Source organism: Theobroma cacao, chromosome 2 (assembly GCF_053813885.1).
Source record: "Theobroma cacao isolate CCN51 chromosome 2, ASM5381388v1, whole genome shotgun sequence".
NCBI lineage: Eukaryota > Viridiplantae > Streptophyta > Magnoliopsida > Malvales > Malvaceae > Theobroma > Theobroma cacao.
Window position 1 is genome coordinate 11,666,189 of NC_142640.1, and position 26,672 is coordinate 11,692,860.

The 26,672-nt window shown below is 35.7% G+C and overlaps 3 protein-coding genes across 3 annotated transcripts; 2 read left to right on the top strand and 1 right to left on the bottom strand.

Annotated features, from left to right (window-relative positions):
* Window positions 1-1,430: 1,430 nt before the first annotated feature.
* Window positions 1,431-4,986, top strand: LOC18608744 (putative protein phosphatase 2C 58). Its single transcript, XM_018116560.2, has 5 exons — window positions 1,431-1,602; window positions 3,393-3,641; window positions 3,773-4,049; window positions 4,361-4,515; window positions 4,664-4,986. Exons 1-5 carry the CDS (start codon window positions 1,570-1,572, stop codon window positions 4,799-4,801), a joined length of 852 nt encoding a protein of 283 aa, XP_017972049.1. The 5' UTR covers window positions 1,431-1,569; the 3' UTR covers window positions 4,802-4,986.
* Window positions 4,987-6,749: 1,763 nt separating this feature from the next.
* Window positions 6,750-8,347, top strand: LOC18608745 (zinc finger CCCH domain-containing protein 2). The gene has a single exon (XM_018115096.2). The coding sequence runs from the start codon at window positions 6,835-6,837 to the stop codon at window positions 7,930-7,932; it is 1,098 nt and encodes a 365-aa protein (XP_017970585.2). The 5' UTR covers window positions 6,750-6,834; the 3' UTR covers window positions 7,933-8,347.
* Window positions 8,348-10,368: 2,021 nt separating this feature from the next.
* ALA2 (aminophospholipid ATPase 2) lies at window positions 10,369-26,237 on the bottom strand. The gene is made up of 25 exons (XM_007043590.3): window positions 25,944-26,237; window positions 25,316-25,531; window positions 24,690-24,903; window positions 24,326-24,442; window positions 23,713-23,805; window positions 23,433-23,607; window positions 22,281-22,447; window positions 21,307-21,411; window positions 20,457-20,554; window positions 19,953-20,095; window positions 18,873-18,969; window positions 18,610-18,719; window positions 18,356-18,520; window positions 17,567-17,721; window positions 17,362-17,442; window positions 17,121-17,241; window positions 16,263-16,369; window positions 15,267-15,398; window positions 13,760-13,913; window positions 13,076-13,193; window positions 12,794-12,967; window positions 12,580-12,631; window positions 11,787-11,914; window positions 11,300-11,450; window positions 10,369-10,932 (listed from the first exon to the last, which is right to left on the bottom strand). Exons 2-25 carry the CDS (start codon window positions 25,438-25,440, stop codon window positions 10,597-10,599), a joined length of 3,318 nt encoding a protein of 1,105 aa, XP_007043652.3. The 5' UTR covers window positions 25,441-25,531; window positions 25,944-26,237; the 3' UTR covers window positions 10,369-10,596.
* Between the last annotated feature and the right edge of the window lie 435 nt (window positions 26,238-26,672).

The window sequence follows — 26,672 nt, forward strand, 5'->3', positions numbered from 1 at the left end:
ATCCACATCAACTAAATTTATATTAAAAAGAAAAAGGAACTAGTACCATGCTCTTTGCAAAATAAAACATTAACCCTAGTCTTCATATTCACAGTAAACTCAATAATTATAATAGTATTATACTATATCAAAACCAGAAAAGCAATAAAAGCATGCATGCATATGTATATGTAGGATCAACTGTGTTTTGTTGGATTGGACGTATCTGTGGGCATATCATTTAGTTGAAAATGACATCACTAGTCCATTTGTTGTGGCATGATCTCAAAGCACGATCGCTGCGTCTGAATTGTATCATTCCAAAGTGATGATTTTCATTCCCCGTGCATGTACAGGCTGCCTGGGCCTGCCTTACGTCTCCTTTTGTTTTAATTTTATGTCCAAGTAGCAAACCCTTTCTTCCTTATTCCCTCCATTTCACTGACCTTTTCTTAAATAGAACTAACTCTTTGTTCCTACCTTAATAAAAATTTTGCAACTCAAATTCAAAATTTCCAACTTTTCAATCACTCCCTGCGAACTCAAGTGACATTAAACTTTGACGTAATTGAATATTGTGCTATTTTTTTTCAATACTTTTGCGTGCAATTCAAAATACTTAATGCAAACATAAAAAAAAAAAAAACTAATGCTTATATCATGTGTTTCACTTTGAAAAGAAATGGAATAAGTTTTGAATTTATAAATAAAAGTTTTTTTAAGATTTAAAGTGTGAACTTATGACAAGTGATATCAAAATTTACTTAACTTTCGTTAATATAAAATTTTCGATAAGAAGTGAAAGGGTTTATACAACAAAATGTCTCGAATTTTATATTAAAAAGAGAAAAACAAATTTTTAATTTGTAAACAAAAACTTTATATATTTTTTTAGAGTCGAAAGTTTGAAAACGTGACATTTATCCCTAACAATAAATTTCAGAAAACAAAGGCACCAAACTGAAAGACCTTCCTCAATTAATTTGGGATGGGAAAAGGAAAGGGATATGTTTTCTAAACAATAAAGAAAAGAAAAAAGATGATGAAAGGAGAAGTATAAATAGAGGGGCAAACCACTTGCCCCAAACTGACCAAGTTTGACTAGACCCTCTCAAACACGAAAGCTTTCCAATAAAACCTGAAAACGTTTCAAGAAAAGAGAATTGAGATCCAGCTACCAGCTAGAATATATATTTACATTTTTCTACGGAAACTAAAGCCCAACAATGACGGGGCAGACAGCGAGGTAGCCGAGAATAAGAAAGCAGAGAAAAGAAAAATCAATTTAATATTAAAAAGTAGAAATTAAATATGTCAAGAAAAGTCGTCGGCAAGAACGCGTTCATTTCAAAACACGCGGGGGCCGAAATGCTAAACTCACACGTAGGTCACTTATTCACCGGTCAACTCTCCTCCCTCCCTCTTTATATAACTGCTTTTTTTTTTTTTTTCTCTCTCTCTGAAGCTTTTCTTTTTCTGAATCAATTCCTGATCTTCTGTTTTTTTCTAGTTTTTTTTATTTGAAATTTCAGTGTAAAAAAAAAAAAAATTTTTTGGTGCTGTAGTGCGGTGAAATAAAACAGCAACACCATGCATGGAAAAGAGATTCTTCACAAAATGAAGGTCAGTGGAAACTTGAAAATTATAGCTTTTTTCCCTTAATCTTTGATGTAATGGTTTTTTAAATGGGTTTCGTTTCCTTTGACTTGTTGCTGTGTTTTTGCTTTTTATCCTGCATTTGGTGTAAGAGTTAATGCATCAAAGCAGAGTATCCTTTTTGGTGTTGCAGTAGTTGTTCTTTATTGACTAATGAGTTCAAGATTGTAATCTTAATGGGTTTTTTTTTTTTTGGGATAAGTTGGGGCAATAGCTGAATTGGGTTATGCTCAATTTCAAAGGATTGTTCTTACATTAAATATTTTTTTTTAAATTAAATCCTAAGCAAACTTAGGAAAAAAAAAAAACTGTATGAGCTGTTTTTGGATTGAAAACGAGATTGGTGTCTAAAAATGTTGTGTATTGATAAGTAATAGTGCGAAAGTTTCTTCTTGACATGGGAAATGCTCAATTTCATTATAATTGTAGATTGAAAGTAAAGGGATTAAGTAAATTTGGCATTCTAAGGAGGATTGTTCATTTTTGTTTGGACCATATCATCAAAGTTGTTGCAAGTCGTAGGATGCTGTAGCTTGAGTATATTGTCTGTTTATCAAGATGGTAGTGAATCAAAACAAGCTAATGAGAGTAATAAATCTCCAATAACTGTGATGGAACCATCATTGGTGGAACCCTCAATATTGCCCTTGGCATGGAAGACATTTGCCATCTTATGTGAAAACCTTTTCACTGCTGCTCTTTCTGTTATGAAGGAAACTGCTGCCTGAGAGAAATCTATTGTTGGCTTTTGTGAAATGCTCATATATGCATATGACACGTGTGTGTGTGTAATCCTAGGCCAATCAAATGATCCAGGATCCAAGTCCAGCCATTTTCAGTTCCTAGTGACACTTGGATTGGATAAAACATTTAACCTTCCTTTGTCTCGTGCTCAGCCACAAGACTAGTATCTTTTTGTTACATCTGTCATGCAAATTAGTTAATGGCATCTGAAACTCAATCTAGCACTTTTTCTTGAGCTTCTTTATGTTCCTCCATATCCAAGGGGAGACATTTGTTTTTGTTTCTTGAAAGTGGGATCTACTTTAATTATTACCTGCAATCTTGTTCTCCCATTATGCTTCTCTGGATGGAAATGTCCATGCTGCTCGCAAATAATTTATTGCTTAATCTATGTTGTGAACAAGGTACAGAGTTTTCCTTTCATGTGTAAACCAAAAATATCTAGCGTGACAACAGTAAGATTGTACCATAAATTTGCTGATTAGTTTATTTTGGTCCTGAATCAACCAGACTGATATTAGTCATAAATACATAGTAGTGAATCTGAACTTTTTGTTTTTATTTTTTGATTTTACAATATTGTCTTATTGTTGCATTATGTCTTCTGTGAAAGAAGGCTTATCAATCCAGATGATTCCTTGCTTAGTTTCTAAGAGACCATTTTGGATTCATGGAATTTATGGCACTAGAGCACAGTCATATTGTAGAAGAATAGAATATATTTTTTGTTCAAATTAAATTACATACAAAATTAAGAGCTGAAGATATGGTGAAATAAATTGGCACTTGCAATGAAAGCTTGACTTACTTGAAATCAAATCTTGACGTGTCAAGTCTCCAAGCATAGTTAAATCTTGACCGGACGTCTCATCTTTGTCTTGGTTTAGATTAATGCATGGTAAAATCTGTAACAGATCATTGTGAGTGGAATTCCTAGCCTGAAGTTTCCTTTTAAAGAACTGTGTTCAGGTAAAAGTTTTTTATGTGGTTTAACTGGGTTGTGTTCTTTTCAGTTGAAGGCTGGGCTATTTTCATCTGGGGCTGACACAGGGAAAGGGAAAAGCAAAATGTCAAAGCATATTACGCACGGTTTTCATTGCATGAAGGGAAAATCAAATCATGACATGGAAGATTACGTAGTTTCTGAATTTAAGAAAAAAGATGATAGTGAGTTAGGTTTATTTGCAATCTTTGATGGACATTTGGGCCATGATGTTGCAAAGTACTTGCAAGTGCATCTGTTTGATAACATCTTGAAAGAGGTAGACATTAGTTTGATGCCCAACATATGATTCTTTTGCAGCCCTTAGATTTATTACTTCTTTCTGCAATTTTCTAGCTATTTAAATCCACAGGATCCCCTATTTAATGTGTGTTTCTTAATCATAAGCAGCATGACTTTTGGACCGAAATGGAGGATGCAATAAGAAGAGCTTATCACTCAACGGATGCTGAAATATTGGATAAAGCAAGGCTTCTAGGAAGAGGAGGGTCAACAGCTGTGACAGCAATACTTATCAACGGTCAGAAACTGGTAGTAGCAAATGTTGGAGATTCTCGGGCAGTTATATGCAAGAATGGTGTGGCAGAACAACTATCAGTTGATCATGAGCCAAGCAAGGAGAAGAGAATGATTGAGAGCCGTGGCGGTTTTGTATCTAACCTTCCAGGTAGCTAGAACTGTATAATAGCGTTTCCACTTTCACATGCGAAAGAAAGTTAATTTTGATGGCTTGAAGTTTCTGGTGCATGTTTTGTTAGACACGTAACAAAGAAAACTACAGAATGTAACTACTAATTGGACTTGGGGATAATCTATCCTGCTTAAACATTGCTTTTATTATTGCAAAATGGGAAATTTTAATTAAAGTAATATATCAACTATCAGGTGTTGTTAAACGTATTATATGCTATATGAACTCCAACTGGCTTGTCCGGTATCTGGAAATTGGAAATAACATGTATTATCTGATGCTCACAGGGGATGTTCCACGTGTTGATGGGCAGCTGGCTGTAGCAAGGGCATTTGGTGATAAGAGTTTGAAGTTACACCTTAGCTCAGAACCTGACGTGACAGCGGTGCCGATTGGTGATGATGTAGAGTTCATTATTCTGGCCAGTGATGGGATATGGAAGGTTATCTGCTTTTCAATTCTAGTTTCCCTATAAGGGAATCAGAGTTACTTAACTGCTTGTTCTTTATTTTCAACTCTTAATTTGTCTTATTCAAGTTTTAATGTAATTGAGTTTCTAAATTTCTCATCTTTATCCAATATCTCGGCAGGTAATGTCAAACCAAGAAGCAGTGGACACTATCAAAAACATAAAGGATGCTCAATCAGCAGCAAAGCTCTTGATAGAGGCAGCAGTTTCTAAGAAGAGCAAAGATGACATCTCTTGCATTGTTGTAAGGTTCCATTGAGATTTCTTTGGATAAGTACCATACTTCTCCCCAATTAAATGGAGAAAATTAATAGCTGAATATGTGTATACCATGCAAAGTTTTTTGCCCTCTATATAGCCTTGGTGATTGTTTAAGTCTGCTACAAAACTGTTGCATGTAAAATTAACCGAAGATTTTAGAAATGATTACTTAAATTGCCTGAATTTCATTTTGATTTCTTAATGATTCTCATAGTGGGATGCTGCCCTGATTTCAATGCTGTGGGGAAATAGGATCATCCATGCACTGAATTTGATCACTTTTCTTGAACTGCTGTTCAAGACTTATCAAAATTGTAGGATATGGATAAAATATGAGATAATTCTGAAGGCATTGTATAATCTATTTTACTTTGGCAACGTTTTTCAAATGGGTTTGTGCAAATTCCGTGGAAGCCTTATATAATAGGTGCATGGTTCAATGCTACACCTTTCTTCAAGGTCCCCGTTGGTTGATTTAGCTATTAAGAGCTTGAGAGCTGTTTGGACGATCCAAGGATAAGGCTGATAAGTCGAACACTTCACTTTCAAAGAGTTATTTAGTTAACTGGATTTGCTACTCAAGCCTTCCCTACAAAAGACCCCATATCTACCAAAACAAAATAAAAGATATAGGACTTGTGGTATTTGTATACATGTATTCCTAGTCTCTTATATATAGTCTATATACATAATAGCTAAAATTCTATCAGGCAGAGGCAGGGAGTACTGAAAATTCTCAGATGTGTTGGGCACTTGACATTTACTCAGCAGTATCAGCTTAGGTTAAATTTAGGCAAATCTATACTTTCTGAACGCTTAACAGACCCGTCAGAGTTTTGTTAAGGATGCTGACAATTATGTGATGGCGTCCATGTCCAAAATTCATCTTATCTCGTCACTTTTTATGCAATTATCAAGTAGCAAAAATTATCCTTCTCTGGGCAATCTGTGGAGCTGCTTCTTGCCTGGACCCTGGAATAGCAAAAGAGACAGTTAAATGACAGACATCCTGAGAATTGTAGACTATGGCACGGCTGGTCTAATTGCCAGATTTGGGCCTGGCCCTTGTCTTAGCTTCAAAACCGGTGACCAGATTTCTGGTCCGAGAAACTCCTGGTCTATAATAGGAGAAATGCCCAATTAAATATTGTAATGTTCACCATATCTTCAAGTTAAAAGCATACAAGGAAATAGAACATGTCTTTGACGGGTTAAATGTATCCGAGTATCTTTCTTTTCAGAGGAATATAAGAGGCCTTTTGCGCTGCCATAAAGCTTTCTATTATGCCTCTTTGTTTTGATTGAGAAGGAGAATATTTGAGTCCAAAACGCAGGACTTTCTGGGCTCTAGATCGATTTACATCACCACCCAGCAATAAAAAGTAAAGCCTCGGTCTCAAACTTCAATGCCTGTGCGCTTGCTCTTTTTCGCTGAATATAAAAAAGGGGTTTTAAGGGATATTTATCTCTGGAAAGCTAAACTTGAGATCTGTACCAAACTAACCATAAATTCTCCACCTCATGGTTGCACGACTACAAGGCAAGACACATGGTCCATCAATGACAAGTGTAGATAACAAAAAGGCAGTAAGGGGTTAAATTTCAAGGTAATTCAATTAATGCCACTTGTTAGGCTCTTCGATCCCAAAATTCCAAAACCATCACGATCATGTCAGCTCATCAAAACCCCCAAAAAACGTGAAATCCAAAGCCCTCTCAGATTTCTCAATACTAAGCGAGCACATAGCAAGATCTTGCGTGCTGTGCATTGTGAAGCTGCCACATACGCCTTTTTGCATGCTGATCCCTAATGCTATGCAGCCACGCATCTCCTGACCCATACCTTTACCTCCATCCTTGTCACTCCCCTCCACCCCACCCCCCCCCCCCCCCCCTCCTCTTTAATCCGCCCCTATATATCTTAGTCCCCTCCCAAGCCCTTTTGTTCCCTTATCACTCAACACTTCCTTCATGCCCTCCCCCGTCAATAAACATCCACACTATTAGAACATTCCCCCAGATCAAGAAAAGATGAGCACCGCTTGCGCTGAGCAACACAAGTTCCAGCCTTCTCACCCGCAGTTACCTTTCAAAGACATTGAGATTCCTCCAAGGAAACTCCTCCTTTCTCACAATCACTTCCAAGAAAACGCCACCATGCAAATTCCCTTCGAAGCCAGCCTTCAGCAATATCTCCCTTCCAACAGGAATAACGCTGAAGATGAAGGCAATGACGCTGATCGCTATGCTACTGACCATTTCCGCATGTATGAATTCAAGGTAAGAAGGTGCACCAGGAGCAGGAGCCACGATTGGACTGATTGTCCCTTTGCTCATCCTAACGAGAAAGCCCGCCGCCGTGACCCCCGCCGCTTCCGTTACTCCTCCACCGTCTGCTCTGACTTCCGCCGTGGTGGTGGTTGCCCTCGTGGGGATGACTGTGACTTCGCTCATGGGGTATTCGAGTGCTGGCTACACCCTACCCGCTACAGAACCGAAGCTTGCAAGGATGGCAAAAATTGCAAGCGCAAGATTTGTTTTTTCGCTCACTCATCTCGTGAGCTTCGTCTGTTGCCCGATGGATCTCCAAAGTACAAGAATTCAGGTTCTTGCAGCTCTTCCCCAATGAACAAGAATGACCATTGCTGCTTGTTTTGTCACTCTGTTACCTCTTCTCCTACGAGTACTCTGTTAGGTTTGTCTCATTTATCAAGATCACCATCTTTGTCACCGCCTTTGTCGCCTGTCAAGCAGCGAGCATCTTTAAATGGGTTTTCACCAGTTTCCAGATACGGTGATCGTTTGAGTAAGTTTGGAACTGAAATGATGAGTTACAAGGATGCGTTTAACGAGCTGATGAGTTCTTTGGAGACCATGAATTTCTGTGAAGTCTCTTCACCTGTGGCTGGTGTAAACAACCTGAACGCAAACATATCCTGGCTTGATGCTTCCTTCAACGGGGAAGATCAGCAACAGTTTGTTCTATCTCCTTCCAGGCCAAGCCCTTCTGAGTCTGGAGAATATTTTGGTGCAACCAAAGAAATTGGAGGTTATGAGAATCTCAATGAAAACGGCGTGGCAACTGATCCTGATCCTGATCTTGGGTGGGTCAATGAGTTGTTGATGTAGATAGAGGATGAAGATGAGGATGACGAAAGTGCAAGGAGAATTGCAAGTGTAAATACAGTCATGAAACAGCCGTACATATATATATATATATATATATAATCTCTCTCCAAAGTATATATATGTGATTCGGTTCATATTTGCTTATCTGATTATTGTTTCATGCTCTTGATTGTCTTTTAAATTCAGTATTGTTTTAACTTTGTTTGAGTCTCTTCCTTTTGACTTTTTGTAAGTTTTTTGAGGTGATGGGATGTGATCCACTTTTGGATTTTTCAGGTCAAAATTAATGGATTGTGATATTTTCCTTTCTTGGTTTTTTTTCCTATGTTGAGCTGAATATTTAGGCTACTATAATCATGCATGTACCCTACGTGGTTAACCTAATATAACAACGGGATTTCGGGTCCGAAATCCATGCTCAAGAAACAAGATATTAGGGATCTGATTAGCTTAGGTGGCAAACATGCAAGAGGCTGAGGTGGCAACTAGGATTTGGAGACGTGAGGGGATTTCGTTTTATTTGGCAGATATTTTTCTGGATGTTTCGAGGTGAAAATTACAACCACGACACAACTTTTTGCTTTGTATATTGTTTTGGATCAAGTCGATTTTATCTGTAACTAAAATATGCATGTGGTTCTAACAACAAAGTTTAGATATTATAACAATACAGAGATACTAATGTTGGTTTGGAATTGGGCCAGAGAGGGATGAAGGGGATGTTTTTATTTCATTTCTGAGGCAAAATGTTCAATTTTCTCTGGTTGGAGAGGTGGTAGAAAAGGGATTTCAACTGCTCTTATCAATTCAGTGGAATAGAGAGCAATGCTCATTTAATTATTTTAAGATATGATGGTTTCCAAACCTTGTCAACCCTTTCATTTTTACAATTTGCAAAGCAAAGTATTACAAAATCTTTAACTCCCTTTCACTTAAATGAATAAGTAAAAATGAGAGGCTGAAACAAAGAAAGCAGAAAATATTACTGCATGACCTTGGTCATTGAGCAATTAATGCAATATATTAAAAAAAAAACAAAACATATATATGAATGTTCATAGGGACTAGCTAGGCAAGTCGATGTGCGGCCATGATCAACGGATGCATGTGTAAGCAGTATAAGAGTGGCAAAAATATTAGGTGGTGAAGCATAAGTTGTTTCCTAGGAGGGCACATGTATCTGAAAGACACCTGTGGAGGTGGGGGGAATGACCCATAGGGGTGTGTTTGGAATGATTCAATTCTTTGGTAGGGCTTGTTGTTGTCGGCAGTGTTGGGTTAGGTGGGTGATTGGGGTTTAGGCTCAGAGGAATGGTGTGGGGGTGAGGGAGCAGCCCATGCTAAAAGGACCTTGGATAGGGCCTCTCCCTGGGGTCCCCCACCTGCCTCCTTCACCTTTTTTGGGTTCAAAAGATTTCATTTTCATTTATTATCGTGAATTAGAGAGAGTCACTCATGGGACCAAAGGCCCATACTTCTTCTTTTGCGCGGTTGTGACTTGCGAGTCACCACTCACCACCCCTTAGGTATGGCCGCCAGCATCGAAGGGATAATAGTGTTCAGGTATAGATAGGCCATACATCTGTATCTGCATGGGGAGCAAAAGGGATATCAATTCTTTAACGTCTCATTGCGTGACAAATGGCTTGTGGCTTTTCACAAACAACAAATAGAGAAATATGGCGTCCAACCTAATTGAATACATATTGCTTGCTGTCTCCTTTCTTCTTCCTCTTCGGAAGGTAGGAATGTACGCTTATGCACATTAATAGGCAGTTAATTACCAAGAATTAGAACTGTTTTTTGTTTACCAACCAAGATTCTTCGCCCTTCTTTGTTTTTTTTTTTTTTGCCTAATTAGGAGATATTTCTGTTTGTAAATGGATAATGGTGGTCAGAATTGTAGGTCAATTTGATGTCTGAAGTCTTATAAATAAGTTTGGTCTTTGTTAACTATCTATATACAATGCCTACCTAGATGGTCCTTTTTTTGGGTTTATCCATTATATTAAATAAGATAGGAGTACAACGAACTTAGTTGATCTAAGCCCAGTTGAACTTAACTGATCCGTCGAAACTAAAGTCCAATCTTCTAGCCATCAGTACCATTGCACCTTCGAGAAGGATACCTCAATAATATCAATTATCCTCTCAACTCAATTCTAGTGTGGCATTTGAATGACATTTCATTTTTAATTCACCTACCAACTTGGGCAAGTTATCCCACTCTGGTTTGTCATGAAAGCCAAGACGTTGATTCTACCATTCCCACCATATTAACAAGATGGATGCAACTCTTTTTTCAGTTGCTCTAACTTGTAGCTAGAGATACTAAAGCCTGCCTCGCTTCTTCAAACTCACATGTAACTCTTGCTTCAATTGTTTCTTCATGAAATCTTGAGAAGAAAAAGATTGTCCCACATATTGAGCATCATAAACCAGAAAATTGCAATACATTCAAATAAATGTAATAAAAATTGGATATGTCAAAATGTAAATCATGTATGTGGATTGTGGATTTGGATCCTTCCTCTCAATCCATTCTGCCCAGATGTATGCTAGATTGATTTATAACGCTGACAGCCTAATTTGCAACTAAATACAATGTTGGCATGCCCAAAAAATTCCCCTACAAGCTATGTTAGCGATATACGTTTGTATACCTCAATTGTCCTTGCAGTTTCTCGAGTAGCTTGAAGACAATCTAGATTGCGACTGAAAAAAATCAAATGGGGTTCCTGACCCAAAAGACCTTCTTGTAGTGTTTGGCGAATCCGATAGAAGAGGTTCATAAACTGGATTTCTGTTCTTTGGTTGAGTAATTGATAAAGGAGATACTTCTTTCTCTACCGATCTTGGTTGTGGCTCAATATTGCCTAAAGACAGAATTGGCCCACCCATTCTTTCAGCCTGCTGAAGTGTATTGATCTTACTTGGTCTGTATGTATACCGGAAGTATTTCAAAGCTAGAACTGGTCCCATCCCTGCTGCAACTATGAGCTGTTTAATAAAGAAAAGGAACAAATTAGTAACGAATTATAAGTTTAGCCATGGTCAGGCTCATTTACTACCTTTTTGAATTAACTTTTTTAAGTTTACCACACCAAGTATCATATCAAGTGATAGAGGGTAAGCTGGTGCTGGTCAATAACTTGAACCAAGTAAAACACCAAACCAATTTTATAGTACAATAAAAGGATTACCCTCCATCACTTTAATTGGCACTGGTAAGCTGACAAGTTAGAAGATGAGTAGAAAAATTAGAATCCAATCATGAACTAATTAAACATGAAAGAAAAGGAAGTGGAAATGTTCCCTCCCTGGCAACATCAAAAGGAAAGTAAATAAATGGCAATGTGAAACTTACAAACATAGTTATCCAATAAGATGGTTGCCTACATAACCGGAACATAATAGTGTACATCCCTGATGAAGGAACTGCACTAAAAATCCAATTGATGACATAGAAGGCAACTAAATTCCCCCATATGGCAAGATGTTGCAATATTGTGAAGGAACTGCAAGCAACAATAAAACCTCAGCAAGTCAGGATATGTACCTATGAAATACCATTGGAACTGAATCTAGTAAAAGTTGTAGAGCAAGGTTTTGACGTATACATTTTTAAATTTGGATAGAAGTTGTGTCAACAAGAAAATTGAACACCTCTTAACAGCACTCATGGAACAACATTATTTTGCATTGATCCTCAAGCAAGATATACTATCACATGCTTTTTTTTTTCTTATTCTCTACAGGCTGGGCTAAAAAACCTCACGAGGACGAAAAGGCAAACAAAACAGAAATCCAAACATAATCAATGTAGTCTGCAGATTTTTGAGATGGAAGCATACTTTGTCTCTAATGCCACAACAAAGGCCTGCAACCATATACATCCTGAAAGTGCCACCATAGAAAGTTCTTCCATTTCACTTTTCTCGTAAGCATAAGCATGTATGGTGATCACAAACACAACAATTGCCTGCAAATAACCACCAAATAAATAGATGGGGCAATAAAGCAAACTGTTAGAAATGTGAAAAATTCAAATAAACTCCAATATAAACAGATAAAATAACAAGCAGAAAATTTTTAACCAGTCTGATAAACTATTGCTTGAAACCTAATTCCTAGCATATAGATGAAGAGAAGCCCCAGATATGCAGGGGAGTCATCAAGCAATTTGATGGACTTGCAATCTAAAGAACTCATTCACACTCCTTGAAGAAAATAATATCCCCACATCCAACACCTTGACACAAATCATGTGCATTGCTGTCACACCACATACTCTCTTCAATCCTTGGCAGGGCAGTTCAATTTGGAAAGCCTTTTGAAAATGCAAGCATTACAAAGAACTAATCCCCACCATTTTTTTGGATTTCCAACCAGACAAGATAAAGTCTCCTATATGTTCCTAAACCATGGTATGCTGCTAGTTAAAGTTTCAGACTAGCTAATCAAGTTTGTCAGAGTTTGCTCAAAGAATCAGATAATACAGTATTCTGATGATGAAGTTTCAGTCACCAGTGTAAGATTTAATAATGCCATGGATCATTAAGTGTTTGAGATTTGTTTCAATGACTTCATGAGCGATATCAGCAAAAATGCCTTGATATGTAAACCAAAGTTACAGACAGCACTCACATGGAACAGAGATCGACCAAACCATCCGGCAAATGTACTTGGATTAAGAAGCCTGTGTCAGAAACAATCCTGCATCAGCTTGATGACCATTAACCAGCAGATGTAAAGTTGTCTGCTAAAATAATGCAACAAATTTGCCCAGTTCCTTATCCTCAACCTGTTAATACTGAAAACTCTAAAAATAAAAAAAAAATAAAGTGGAAAAACAGCAAACCTTCCCGCTTGACAGTAAAATAAAATTTGTGGATGCTGCATAATTGTTCCTTCACTAAGATCTTTGTCAAGGACACTGACTAGAACAGGAACACTAGTGTAGAAAACATTATAGGCCATCAAGCTAACAGAATTGAAAAGACTGGTTCCAGAGACTCCTGAAATAAAAGAGAAACTGATGCAATTCGTGTCAGCAGAAAAGAACTGATAAGTTTAAAGTGGAATCAAGTACAATGGACAATGGAAAGCATCGGGTAAAGGAACATTAGATTCAGGAACTCACAAAATTTGGATGAAACAGATAACTAGTGACTTATAGAAGGAATACTGGGATAGAAAAGCTGTGCGATTGTAGGAATAACGGCCATGAACAAGTATCAATCTTTTAAGAAACCGGAACTCTGCAACCCAAGAGAGGAATTTATGAGAAAAGAAAACCAATTCAAAGGCAATCACCTCACATTGAAGAACAAAAAAGAACATGTAAAAGAGAAGCTTGTGTCATTGCCTCAACCAAATAGTGTTTAATATATGAATTTTGTGTACCCAAACATTTAAGGCAGCCATGAGAAACACCATGCTTAGCTTAATACTAAACTTCCCTCCAAACAAAACTACCATTATTTTTCAATGCCTTGCACATTTTATCCCAAATATTGCCCTTCAAAACCATGAAATAGAATATTATCAACAAGAAACAGTTGGTAATATCCATTTTGATCACATTCATAATATATTCTGGCAAGGGAGTGGTAACGACAATTTTGCCTATAGAATCATTCTCATAATGACTCCTTAAGCCTGAATAGGATACTGGATATAGGTTATACAACACAATCAAGGAGTATTAGATTTTTCAAGTTCAGTCAAGATTTATTAACACTTTCATTATAAGTTCATAAAACGAAAAAGAAATAACAGACAAACCTATTCTAGAAAGTTCTCAACATATTTAAGTGTTTCTTACTTCCAATACTATAATCAGCTGCCCTTGCTGCCTGCAGCCCTTCTCTTCCACTAATGCCAACGCCAATATCAGCTTGTTGTATCATTCTCACATCATTTCCGCCATCCCCAATAGCCAGTGTTCTATAATCACATGACTTTAAGAGTTCGACAAGCTGCCAAAAGTATCATTTTCTTTATATGCAATAATCATCCTTCCCATAGAAATTGAGAGAGACAACAGAAATAATTAATATATTCTTTATGAATACTGTTAACAAATCACAAATAAAATATCCATTAATTTAAATTAGCAAGGATAAGCTTATCCCTAGGAATAAAAGCAGGACAAAGCCTAATACAGTAAACAATCTTAATTCAGATCAAGGTACTAAGAGAACTACCACACACAGTAGATGTACATATAGCAAATGAGAGATCATGGCATATCAGCATATACAAAAACAATTAGAAGCTGATCTAGCTAAAATATAATAGGCCAGCAATGATAATTGATACTTCATGGTGAGGGGTGATAGCATTCTATAAAGAAAAACAACCAAAATGATGTAGTAAAACTCCCAAATTGCTCTGCATTTTTCTTTTTGTCCAATATTTACATTTATGTTAGTACATGGAACTCCCAACATGTATCAGGGCCAAGCCATGCCAGTCTTCACTCAATATTGCTTCTTAGAAGCAAGAAAAATCTGAAGGTATTATATTCCCTTGCTTATTCAAAGTATTAGTAGCACCAGAAAATCCTGCCATAGTCCACATACCGAGAGATCTAACAGTTCTATTGGTTACATGCTTTTTCTCCACTCGAATTTGAGCAGAAAGGTAGATTCCATACATAAAAAATGACAAAAGAAACATCGAGCTGTTACAATGATATTATTGTAAAGGATAACATGCAAGACACTTATTCAAGCCATAATAGTATCTTGGTTGTTTTGATTAGTAGACACATGCAGCAACATACAGGCAGACTGTCAAGGATCCCTTTTCTTCTCACTAATTAGCTTGTTTATTTCTTTTCTCCAAATTAGCTTGTACATTAGTTACGAGCCAACACTGTCACTTGATGAGAATCTGCAGATAATGATCATACTGCAGACTATTATAGATAAGTTCTATACAGCCTTTTCATATTTTCAACTACATAATTTATTTTGGTTAGGGAATTTTAGCAATTTGATTTTAGGTATTTGCTAGGAAAGTTCCCTTTACGAAGTAACAAGATTTATGCACGACACATCAACTATCATTTAAAAAGTTTTCAAGACATTCAACTTTTACTTCTGAATATCCGAGCACAGCTAAGGAGGTTAACATGAGCTTCAAGGAAAAATTTATAGAAACAAAAAATCGAAAAGCCAGTCAACTTCTTGAGCATGACAAATGTAATTACAAGGAAGAACATAATTATAAAATCTTTCTTAGAAAGTTCTGTAGTAGTAACTTAAATTGATAGCAAGCCAAATTAATTATGAGAAATTTAAAATTAATAAGAGCAAAATCAAAACCTGTGCCTTTTGAGACGGTGTAACACGACAACAGATAGCAGTCCTTGACAAAATAGCTAATTCAGTAAAAGCCTTCCGGTAATGCTTAAGTGCTATTTCAAGAGCCCATCCATCAACAACAAATGCCACATCCTGTGATGATTGGAAAAGTCAAAAATGGGAAAAGGAATCAATATTAAAACCTTTTGAGTTAACCATCAGACAGATAATATTTTATCAGATAAGTTCTCCCCATGAGTATAATAAAATAAACTAAAATGTTAAAAAAAAAGCAAGTAAAAGGATGGAAGGTTCTTTACCGGACATCAATGATGAAATAGATAAGCATTTCTTAACATTAATGTAACAAATAACAAGAATTTCCATTAAATACTCAACCAAGAATGCAGAAAAATAATATAGAATTCATCATCAGACCGCACATGTTCAAACCATTCACTGATTCATTTTTCTTTTTCACAGAAACTGTCCTCTGATTCTTGAGTTTATGCACATGAGACAAAAAGTGATACTTTGCCTAGCAGGAGGAAAGAATAGATAAATAAATATATTCAAATCTGTACATACACACAAACATTGTCTGATTCTAGGTGACCCTAACTTTTGGTAGCCACTGCAACAATTTAGAGTATATAGCTGAGGTGCTGAGCTTCATCCTTTAGTGGTGAGATTACGTTAACATGAACTTTACACTGTCTAAAGACAGCAGCATTTCTTTGTTCTTAGTAACACTTACAAGAAACCTGCCCCTAGTCTGCGCTTGTCAGATCGCTCACTAGATTTTATTTTATTTTCCCGAAATCACCAATCAGTTTAGAACCAAATAACTTCCCTTAATCAAGTGACTGAAATTCCTACATTAAGGCGATAATTTAATTTTAGAAAAATTAAATTAAGGCATGGAAATCACTCAAAACATAGCAGCCAGAATGAAAAAAACCATAAGAGAACCCATCACTTTACTTAAATTTACAAAGATGGAGCATTAAAATTTACCTTTGGCTCCGAAGATGTTATCCTCATTGTAAGCAAAACTCTCTCTAAACTTCTACAAACTTCGTCTTCAGTTTTGCCGTCAATTAGAAGAAGCTGACCTTTTGGCTCTGACAGGAAGTTTGGGAAGGAAGCACAAAGAAATGTGATCAATGATAGAGAAACACTAATGAGAATCTTCTATTCATTGATTTCAAAAGCAATAGAATTTCATGTGGTACCAAACTACCAGTAGAATCAAAACTGACAGCACAAGAACATTCCTTCACAAAATCACATAGAAGTGCAAAATAGCACTTTCTATGTAACCAGAACCTTAAACTTTGCCCTCACCACAAGGGAAAAAGAGAATCAATCTATTTAGATTAATCATTAATCTGACATGAACACCAAGAACAATAATCAAGTATATTAGGTATGTGGAGATGTGGAGGGATGCCAGGATGACACTTGAGTATATGCAGCTGTTCAATCCAAGCTTCAAACATACAACTAGCATAGTTTCCAGGATTTAGGAACCAAGAAAAGTACCTTCTCATTGACCTAGATATGAGAAACAATGGCAAAACCACAAGGAAACCAGTATGGAGAAATTTGAAACATGTGAATAACATAAGAAATTGAGTTGTATGAAAATGATTCAATGACCTAGATATGTGAAACAATGGCAAAACTGCAAGGAAACCAGCATGGAGAAATTTGAAACATGTGAATTAACATAAGAAATTGAGTTCTATGAAAATGATTCATTGACCTAGATATGTGAAACAATGGCAAAACCGCAAGGAAACCAGAATGGAGAAATTTGAAACATGTGAATAACATAAGAAATTGAGTTTTATGAAAATGATATTAATCTACCTGGGGAAATAAAATTGCAAGAAAGTGCAATCTGAATGGCAGTATTTTGTTTGTCTCCGGTCAGCATCCAAAAATTTATTCCTGCTTTTCTGAGTGTCTCGATTGTTTCTGGTACACCATCCTAACATAATAAAAACCAATAGGTTAGACAAATGTTAGCATCCAATAACGTAGATTTGACTTAAAAATAGATGACACAAATTTTACACTGAAAAGTTGGATTTAAATGCCTCTACTTCACCTGTAGACGATCCTCTATTGCAGTAACTCCTAGAATCTCAAAATCATGTTCTAATCTTTGGCAGACCTCGGCAATCCTCCACTGTAGAAAACAGCAACTAGAGAAACTCAGTCACTTTTATTACAAACTTGACCAAATGTATGTGAAAGTAAAAATAAAGATATGAATAGAACAGACAGAAAGATCCTTGGATTGCACCCTTTACCTCCCTATCAACCAATGTGCTACTGGCCTCTTTGAACATCAAAGACCATTCTTGATACTCATCTTCTTTTAATTCACGCCAAGCTAAGCATAACGTACGAAGCCCCAATTGAGCATATTGTTCTACAGCTTCAATAAATGTCCTTGTTTGTTGCCCTGAAAAAGAATGATGTTACGACATTGAAGCCAATTTGTCACCTTTTTTAAAAATGAGTGCAATAGCAAGATGTTATATTAGTAATGATTGACTAATGTATTAGTTCTTCAACTAGAATGCAATGAGATCAGACAAGGATATTAAATAACTACAATAAAAATAGTAAATAAGGGTGGCAGACATTGAACATAGATCAAACTTGATTCTTTCCAAAATTATTTTATCAAGTTCATGACAATGCAATGAAGGATGAGACTTGACACCATACATGACCAGGCAACATAGACTTGCTACAAGATCCATGCCTACAACACCCCATATTGAACTGATGCACATGGTAGTTGTGCCATGCAGGATTGCGTGCCATGCAGGATTGCAACAATTATTTGTACTTGTTAACAAAAGAAATTCATCACAGAGGACCAGGATGATCATGCACACTCAGGCAACAATCATCAAATAAATAAATCATGCAGATATACTGCCAACAAAGATTTTATCAAAAAGACAATCAAGCAGATATCCTGCCATCAATCATCAAATAAATAAATTGAATTAGAAAGAAAAACCTAATTGATGTGTTATAAATGTTATCTGTTAAGTAAGAGATTGAAAAAAAAAAAAAAGCATTACCAGCATAAGCATAAGGAAGAATTGCTTCATCTGCGCCTTTTGACAGAAGGATAATCTTCCCATTCTGGCAATCTTTAACAACCACTGACATTCTTTTCCTATCAGAAGTGAACTCCAGAGTTTCCAATACTTCATATTGAATTACTGAACCATTGAACCTGATCTCTGTAAAATATTCAAATACAGGAACCATAAATAATCATCCCAACAATCAATTTCCATCTTTTATGACAGCAAAAAGAAAATGAATTTACCAAGAATATTTGCATTTTTATTGACATAAACCACATGCAATCGGGCAGCGGCGTTAACAAGAGCATCTTCATCCTGAGATTGTGCCTTGTACAAGATGGCTCCAGTTTTGCTACAGACAATAATCACAGAAAATAAAAGGTTTCCCAAAATATTTATTAGTGAACATATTCATATAGAATTTGGAAATGAAGAATATGATTCTGCTACAAGGATATATGTCAAAATTGCAGCTAAAATCCTGCAAGCTAGAAAGCAGATTCACCTCTTTACAGGTATAACAGTATTACATATAGCCATAACCGTGAGAAACCGAACAACATCAGGAGAGCTACCAGCAACAGCATTAAGCAGCTCCACATCTGTGCACCAGTAGTAAAATTAATCACAACCAAAGTTGAAATGTTCACTTGAAAATAATCCTCAATGTAAGGCAATAACTGATTTAAACATCCTCCCATAAATTCCAAACTAGTTCAGATTAAAAAACATAAAATGTTCAGAATATCAAGCTCAGCCATCTAAAAGCAGGCATTTTGCTTCAAGTCAATTATGTAATTTCACAGTATAAATACTAAAACCATAAAGAACAACAAACTATGACAGGTAAATAATATTCAGTGCTACATTTTCAACTGATACAATTAATTAATTGTCAAATACTGCTTAAAACTGTCATAAATTTTTCCTTCCATAACTCATGGGCCTGGGGGGAAATAAGGTGCAGAACTGCTTTAAGCCTGAAACACTAATTTCACCAGCAGTCAGCAGCATTGTGCTAGAGCAAAATGAAGAATCAGAAAATCTAGAAAATTATTGGGACTCAAGTAAGGCTTTAATTAATAAGAACCAGCACACTTACTTCAGTAGTTGTCACATTCTACAGCAGTACAGGAAAGACTAATTTAGTAAATAAGTAAGAACAAAAATTTGTTCAAACTTTTTGGCCTCCTCAATTAAAAAACATTAACTTTTATTTGGACCAGAGGAAAAAGGACAAATACTGTTGATTATTTCAATTAAGAAACAGGACAACATATTTGGAAGGACAATCCTTTTCATCATTTTCTGTAGGGTTTTCAGAGGGGGAAAGAATACATCCAACAGACTTACTTTGAAATGTGACTCTCAATCCTTCAGGGTAGGAATTCATAAAGCTGCCTCAGATTAAATACAAAGCTATCTAGGTGATTCACATAAAATAAAAGTAGGACCATAAAGTCAACTATGTTGCTCCAGAAACCCACATAATTTTAGGAAAGATAAACTCTTCATTCAACAGAAATGAAAAAACTTGAAATTGAATAAGCAACAAGAAAAAAAGAGACAAGAAGTAGATACAAACCTTTCAACGCATCACCACTCTCATTTCCATAGAAAATACCACTAATACAGCATCTTCTAAAAATCATTCTATTTTCAGTTAGGGTTCCGGTTTTGTCTGTCAATATGTACTCAACTTGCCCAAGGTCCTCACTTATTGCTGTGCTGCCACATAAAAACAAACTGATCTTAATATATATGCAAGATAACTCAAATTTCATGCCCTAGAAGGTGAGGCATACATAACTATGTAGCTAAATAATTGTATAATTTTTTTTCAATAATAGTATTTGAAAAGAAAAAATATGAGATAAGAGTCATTAAAAGTAAATTTAAAGGAGAATAAAAGAAAAAAAAGGGGAAGGTAGGCTAGTTAACATAGTTGTGTAGGACAATGACTCAACTTAAACATATAAACAGATCATGTTTAGTTGGTGTGACACCAACTCAGCTTGCAGCTCCATATATTACTATAGATACTCCAACTCGTGGATTTTTTCTTCAAAAAAAAAAAAAAAAATCTTACTTTGCTGCATGTGATGGAATACCGGTCTCTTGGTCTATCATCTCATTGTCCCAATCAATAAACTTCGCATATAAACTCTTCACAAGATCTAGAGACACCTGCAAGACAAAGCAGTATGGTTAATAAGAGAAAAGACCAGAGAATTTCTTTTTAAAATAGAGAAATGAAACCAACATTGAACCAGATAAATCAAAATTAGGCATAAAAACAAACAAAAAATGTTTAAGTAAAACATGATATTCCCAGCTACTTTAAACTGTAAGCCTCAACTAAAAAAACTGACAATCTCCAAACCAACAAGCCTGATAGTAATAGAAAATAAACTATTAATTTAAGAGCTATTAACTTGGATCATCAGTACAATGAAATATAACAATAAAAATTTCAAAGTAGAACTGGTTTATGACACCTACTTCTGGCTTTTAGCAATTAAAACCTGATTGAAACAAAAACATGTATACCCTCGCCCTTCCACTAGGTTTTGTATTTATGTGCAATATGCATGAAACTAAAACATTTCTACACTGGTACTGTTTTTTACTTCCATCAAGCTGAATACATTGCCCAAATCTAAGTTTGCAAGTTAGCTAAATGATGCACTCTAATCATGTTATGAGTACGTCATGAGCCATTAATACTTTGTCCTGAAGCTCACATCACTTTTGCACCATTGGTTTTGCTCTAGCTCAACAATCTCTTCCCTCCATGCTAGAGGATAGCAATTCTTGCTAAGAATCTCCTGTGCTATTAACAGCAAGGCAAGTTGCTCTTTTCAATATCATCCAGGTTCACACCACCAAAACAAGAAGTGTAACAATCCAAAATCATTAGCATTCTCAAATTAGATTACCTTAATAGAAATCGGTATCATGATGGAACATAGAAGCTCAAAACGAAGAGGAATGACCAATAGTTCATACCATGGACCTTCATATGGATATAGCACATACCATTGCTGCAACAAGAGTACATCAACAAATTCAGCATTCTTATGAAGTTACCACACTGTGACAAATAAAATTGGGGGCAAGTGTAAAGCTTCATGATAAGATTAAGACCCAAGAACAAGAAAAATCTAGTTAACAATATGGCAAACCACAGGCATATATGGAGTAAAGGCAACTGAACAGCCAGATAATTTGAAATAACAATACAGGTAGAAGCGTCAGAGATGGTATCTAAGGGAGGGCTGCCAACCCAGGCCTGTATGTCCAGCCTGACTCAGACCAGGCTTGGGCTTATGTTAATATAATATTTAATTTTAATTCTCAAATATATTTAATTTAATATTTTCATAATAAAATATTATGTAAATGAGCAGGCTGCACCCAGACCCAGCCCATAAACATCTCTAAGTTACACACTCCAAAATAAAAGGCTTAGAGAAATTCAGACTGCTTAGTAAAAAGAGTACCCTGCCTGGCATATATGAAATCTTTTATGCATATAATTTTCATCCTTGGGCCATGCAGATCTTATGCCATGATCCAACTTTAAGTTCATTCCTTTGAAAAGAGCCAGGGTCAACTTCAACGATAGCAGTAAAAAAAGGTCCTTTCAAGGGGTCAAAATATGAGGCAATATTAACATAGATAAAAACAGATATAAGACTTTCCAAGTTAGTCATTTTTGTGTAACTACAAATTCTCTACAATTATAAGGAGAAGACTAATATAGATTCCTATTAAGTTGAAAAGCATAAAGTTCATGCAGATTCCTATTGAGTTTGGTTGAAAAGGAAACAAACATAATGATTAAGTATATGGTTAATAATGATAATAACTAGATGAGAAACTCAAGCTACAAGTTGCAATCTCTGACAACCTTTCTTGCTTCTGTATCCTTCCACACATTCCCAGCAATACCAAGAACCATAACAACCACTATCTGGAAAACGAATATGGCCCCAGTTAACTTGTCGATCATGGCATCCATGGCTGTTAACTTTGGCTCAGGTATGCCCCTACTCATACCCAACTTAGTTTCATTTCCTGAAATGGAACATATAATTCAAAAATTCCAGGACAGATGTCAACTCTAACAGAATGATAAATGAAGCCACAGCACACATTGGATGAACTAATAGATCACAAAAATAATTTTTTCAAAAACAGTGTAGAAAACTCAGGAAGCCAATTGAGAGAACAAAACAGTACAGAAACAGTCACAACATAATTCAAAAAGTTAAATAGCAAACAAGTTTCAGAGAGTGTATAGAATGAAATAAAATAAAAAGAAAAGCTATCACATGATCAATGCATCTGCCAAAATCTCATTGCCTAGCCCACCAATGTGGTGTTAAGTCAGGTTAAAAGCAAAGAATGAGTGCATGAACAAAGAAGCTTGTAATAGATTAAAGAAAATGAATGTGAGGTAAAATGTGCATGTAAAACAAACATACTAACCAATATAGAGAGAAAATGCAAAATAAGATTCTGCTACATCCAAGGATCTTTGCATGTAACACTGTCAAAGTTATGATTTCTAGAAGCTAAAATCTCCTCATAAAATGATTGAATACTAGATGAAGCTTATTTACCACTGCTCATCAGAGAACCCACCAGGAAAAATGACTAAAATACCATCATATGTTTCAGCCTTCAATCCCAATGTGAGAACAGCCAGAACACGTTGAAAAATGTTCTGTAACCTGCTTCTACATGTTCATAAATACTAAGAAGTTCTTGCAACTAAAAATCACGAGTCTCAATACAATGTATATATTTTCCTCAGAGATAGGGTTATCATGAATCACCCATCAAATGAATATGTTCTGCTTACCAATTTTCCTCTGTAACCATGTTCACATTAATTTATGACCTAGTCTTCTACATCTCACCCTTTCTCATCATTCTTTAGCTTCTTCATATACCATGCTTTAGACATTAAGGGGAAGAGGATGAATAATACAGAAGAATGATACAATGATAATATGATTTATTTGTGACCTTTATATTTCATAACATAGGAACTTGCCTGTGTATACAGCTACTCCACAAGCCCATTCTGTGTTCCTTAAGTAGCATGACTGAAGAATTGTGTTTTTTATGGTTAAAGGACATACATCATTATCAATAAATGGAGGAAACAGACGCAGATTAGCATCAAATCTTCTAATATCTTTATCTGGATTTGGACACTCAATAACACCCTGAAAAAGAAGATAGAACATGTAAAGATCACAAATACACGTACATTAGTGTGCATCTAAAACACACAACAATTTTGAATTTATGGTACTTAAAAGAAATCTTGCCTTGATTTTATGAAGCAATTCAAAATCTATTCCCATGCAAGCAGAGGGTATTACCCTTGTCTTCAGATCAGTTTCACCGTCAAGTGCAGCAGTCTGCAAGACAATTTGTACCGTCAGGTGATGTAAAAAAATAAAACATACCTTTTATATATACAACATGAGCATTCTTAACAATTTTATATGTTAAGGCTCTTATCTTCCTTTTTTTTTTTTTTCTGAAAGGCAAGGCTCTTCTCTTCTTTACATGAAGACCTAGGCTTCATCCAAGTTCCTATTCATTGCTAATAAGAGTCTGAATGTGTGCATTATAATCCAACAATCTTCCAAATGAATTCAACCCACTCAGACTTATTAAAAAAATTGAAACAAAATCATAGCCTGATTTAGATTTTCTTATATCTGAAATGCTAACAAAGTCGGAGTACAAAAGGTACCCATATCTATTCATGCAATCAAACAGAACTTTTCCAACAGAAGCGCTCTCTCAAGTTCACATAAATGTGTTGTTATCCAAATTATCGGTGTCCTTTCCTGCCCACACTGATACTTCAACCATGCATATATATTTACAATTACAACATTTTACAATTTTTACTAAGAGTCACATATTCACCTCCACATAGCAAAGGCCTTGAGGATCAGAGGTACCAATTAAAACAAGATCACATGGCACCTCATCATTCTCACGAAGCCATACTATATTACCAACATGAATATCCTGGGCTTGGACCTGCAAATCATTGTCACGATCACAAATGAAAAAAAAGAGAGAGCAAACAGTTAGTTTTACAAAGTTTAAAAGGAAAAAAGACAGTAAGTAAATCCTTAATCAAGAGATCAGTCAACCTGAAAATAAAAAAATAAAAAAATAAACAGATACATGCAATTTCTGTTGATTTATGCTAACAAATTCAAATTACATAAGTTTTCTAATAATTACACAAAAGAACCAAAAGAACATTAGAAATTTCCCTTACATGTTTTTTGATGCCCTGCCTAACAACCCAGACTTCTTTCTCATTTGCTTTCTTGTCTGACAAATATCGATTGTAGTCATCCCATGCTTCTTTTGATGCAGAGACTGCAAATATAAAAATTAGCGGGCCCCATGTACTGGCAGGATTTACTGGAGTAATTAGTGACCATAACTGAAGGCAAGCAATCAATAAGAAATACTGGTTCATGAACCGGCTGAAATGAGAAGCAATAGACATATTAGCAACAGTCAGTGAGACCATCAGGGAAAAGAAAAGAAACAGTGGGTGAGACTGAGAAATGCATAATTGATTAAACTTTCAAGTAGAAAAAAGATTGATATCTCAGCCCAAATACATTATCATGCACCATTGATTAATGAATCAGAAAATACATTGAATACCACATAAGAGTCTCTAAATGGGACCACTCAATCATGTTATGCAGCCATGCTTAAAAGAATAAACAATTAGTCAGGCAGCAACTATGATCGTTGCATGTAGAAAAGATCTTCATTGCAAAAATGATGAGCATAGTTCTACTTACATAACCAAGGGAACCCAATATATAATCAAATCCAGATTATTAAACTAATCTCCAATTGAAAACAAAACTCTATAGGGTATACCTGAACTGCTCCCATAAATTTTTTGGGAGGAAGTTCAATACAGTGTATTTTCTGTTAGAAATTTGGTTATCGCAGTAAAGTTCTTGTAAAGATTCATCATCATTGATGTAAACATATCGCTTCATTGTTGCCTTAAAAGCAATCAATGGCAACTCTCAGGTTACACCCCAAGTTCATTACAGAGCTGAACAACAGCAAGGAGCCCAGTCAAATAACCTGAAATAGAAAAAAAAAAACAAAAATTAAAATATTGGCAAGTAGCAACAATTTCATGATAATTTTTCCTTTCTATTTTTCTTCTAATTGGAACATGACAGAGAAAACAAATAAAATACTATAGATTCAGCTCATAAATTACTCATCACATCGTAGAATCTTCATTCAATTACTTGGAATGAAGATTTAAATAAATAAATAAAGATAACAGACAAGATCAAGAAATATCAAATTATGCATCACGGCGTCAATTAGTTCGATCAATGAACCGTCAGATAAAATTTAAATCTTGATTAAACCGTTACTACAAAATTGCAAAGAAATTCAACCGGCCTTTTGCGTACGGTTATTTGGCATCCTAGATTTTGAATCTTGATTTGAAATGTTAGCTGAAATGATTGATAGATCGTACCTTTTCTTTAATTTCTTGTTGATGTTTTTCTCTTCTTCCTTCTTCTTCTTCCCCGGGCTGGGTCCTCCGTCTCTCAGTTTCGCTATTTTGCTTTGAAAGAAACAAAAAAAAAAGGGACGTTGTTGCGTGTATACGTTTCTATTGTTTGAGTTTTGTGGATCTACTGTCCTCCGTCGTATAATTGTAAATTACCCCTCATAGCATGATGGTAACGATTTTTATCAACCTCGGGTTAAACAAAGTTGGATAAATTATTGGAAATGGAAAAGAGAAGTCATGTTGATGAAAATGGTAGCAAGAAGGTTATCTGTACCTATGAATAAATGCATATTGTATTGTAACATATTAGGTAAAGGTGTGTCCACAGTCAAAACTCAAGGAATAATGGAATATCCCTTTTGACTAAGCCAAACACACCCTTTGGTCCTTTCCATCACTGATCAACGGCAACTGTTCCTTTCTTGAGGGATAAGGACATGAGATTGTGATAAAGAAAGGTGGTATAACTCATAGATGAAACGAATTTAATTTTCTTGAACCAATTTTTTTTTTTAAAAAAAGGCAGAATTAGATTCATTTTATAAAAACAAAGAAATTCACATGCCTTTGCAGATCAAGAACAGTAGAAGGACAAAATATACTTGCTGCAAAACACACCACAAAAGCCCCACAACCATAAATACACATCCCGCCCCACACGGAGGTTAGCATGACCTCCAACATCCTTGG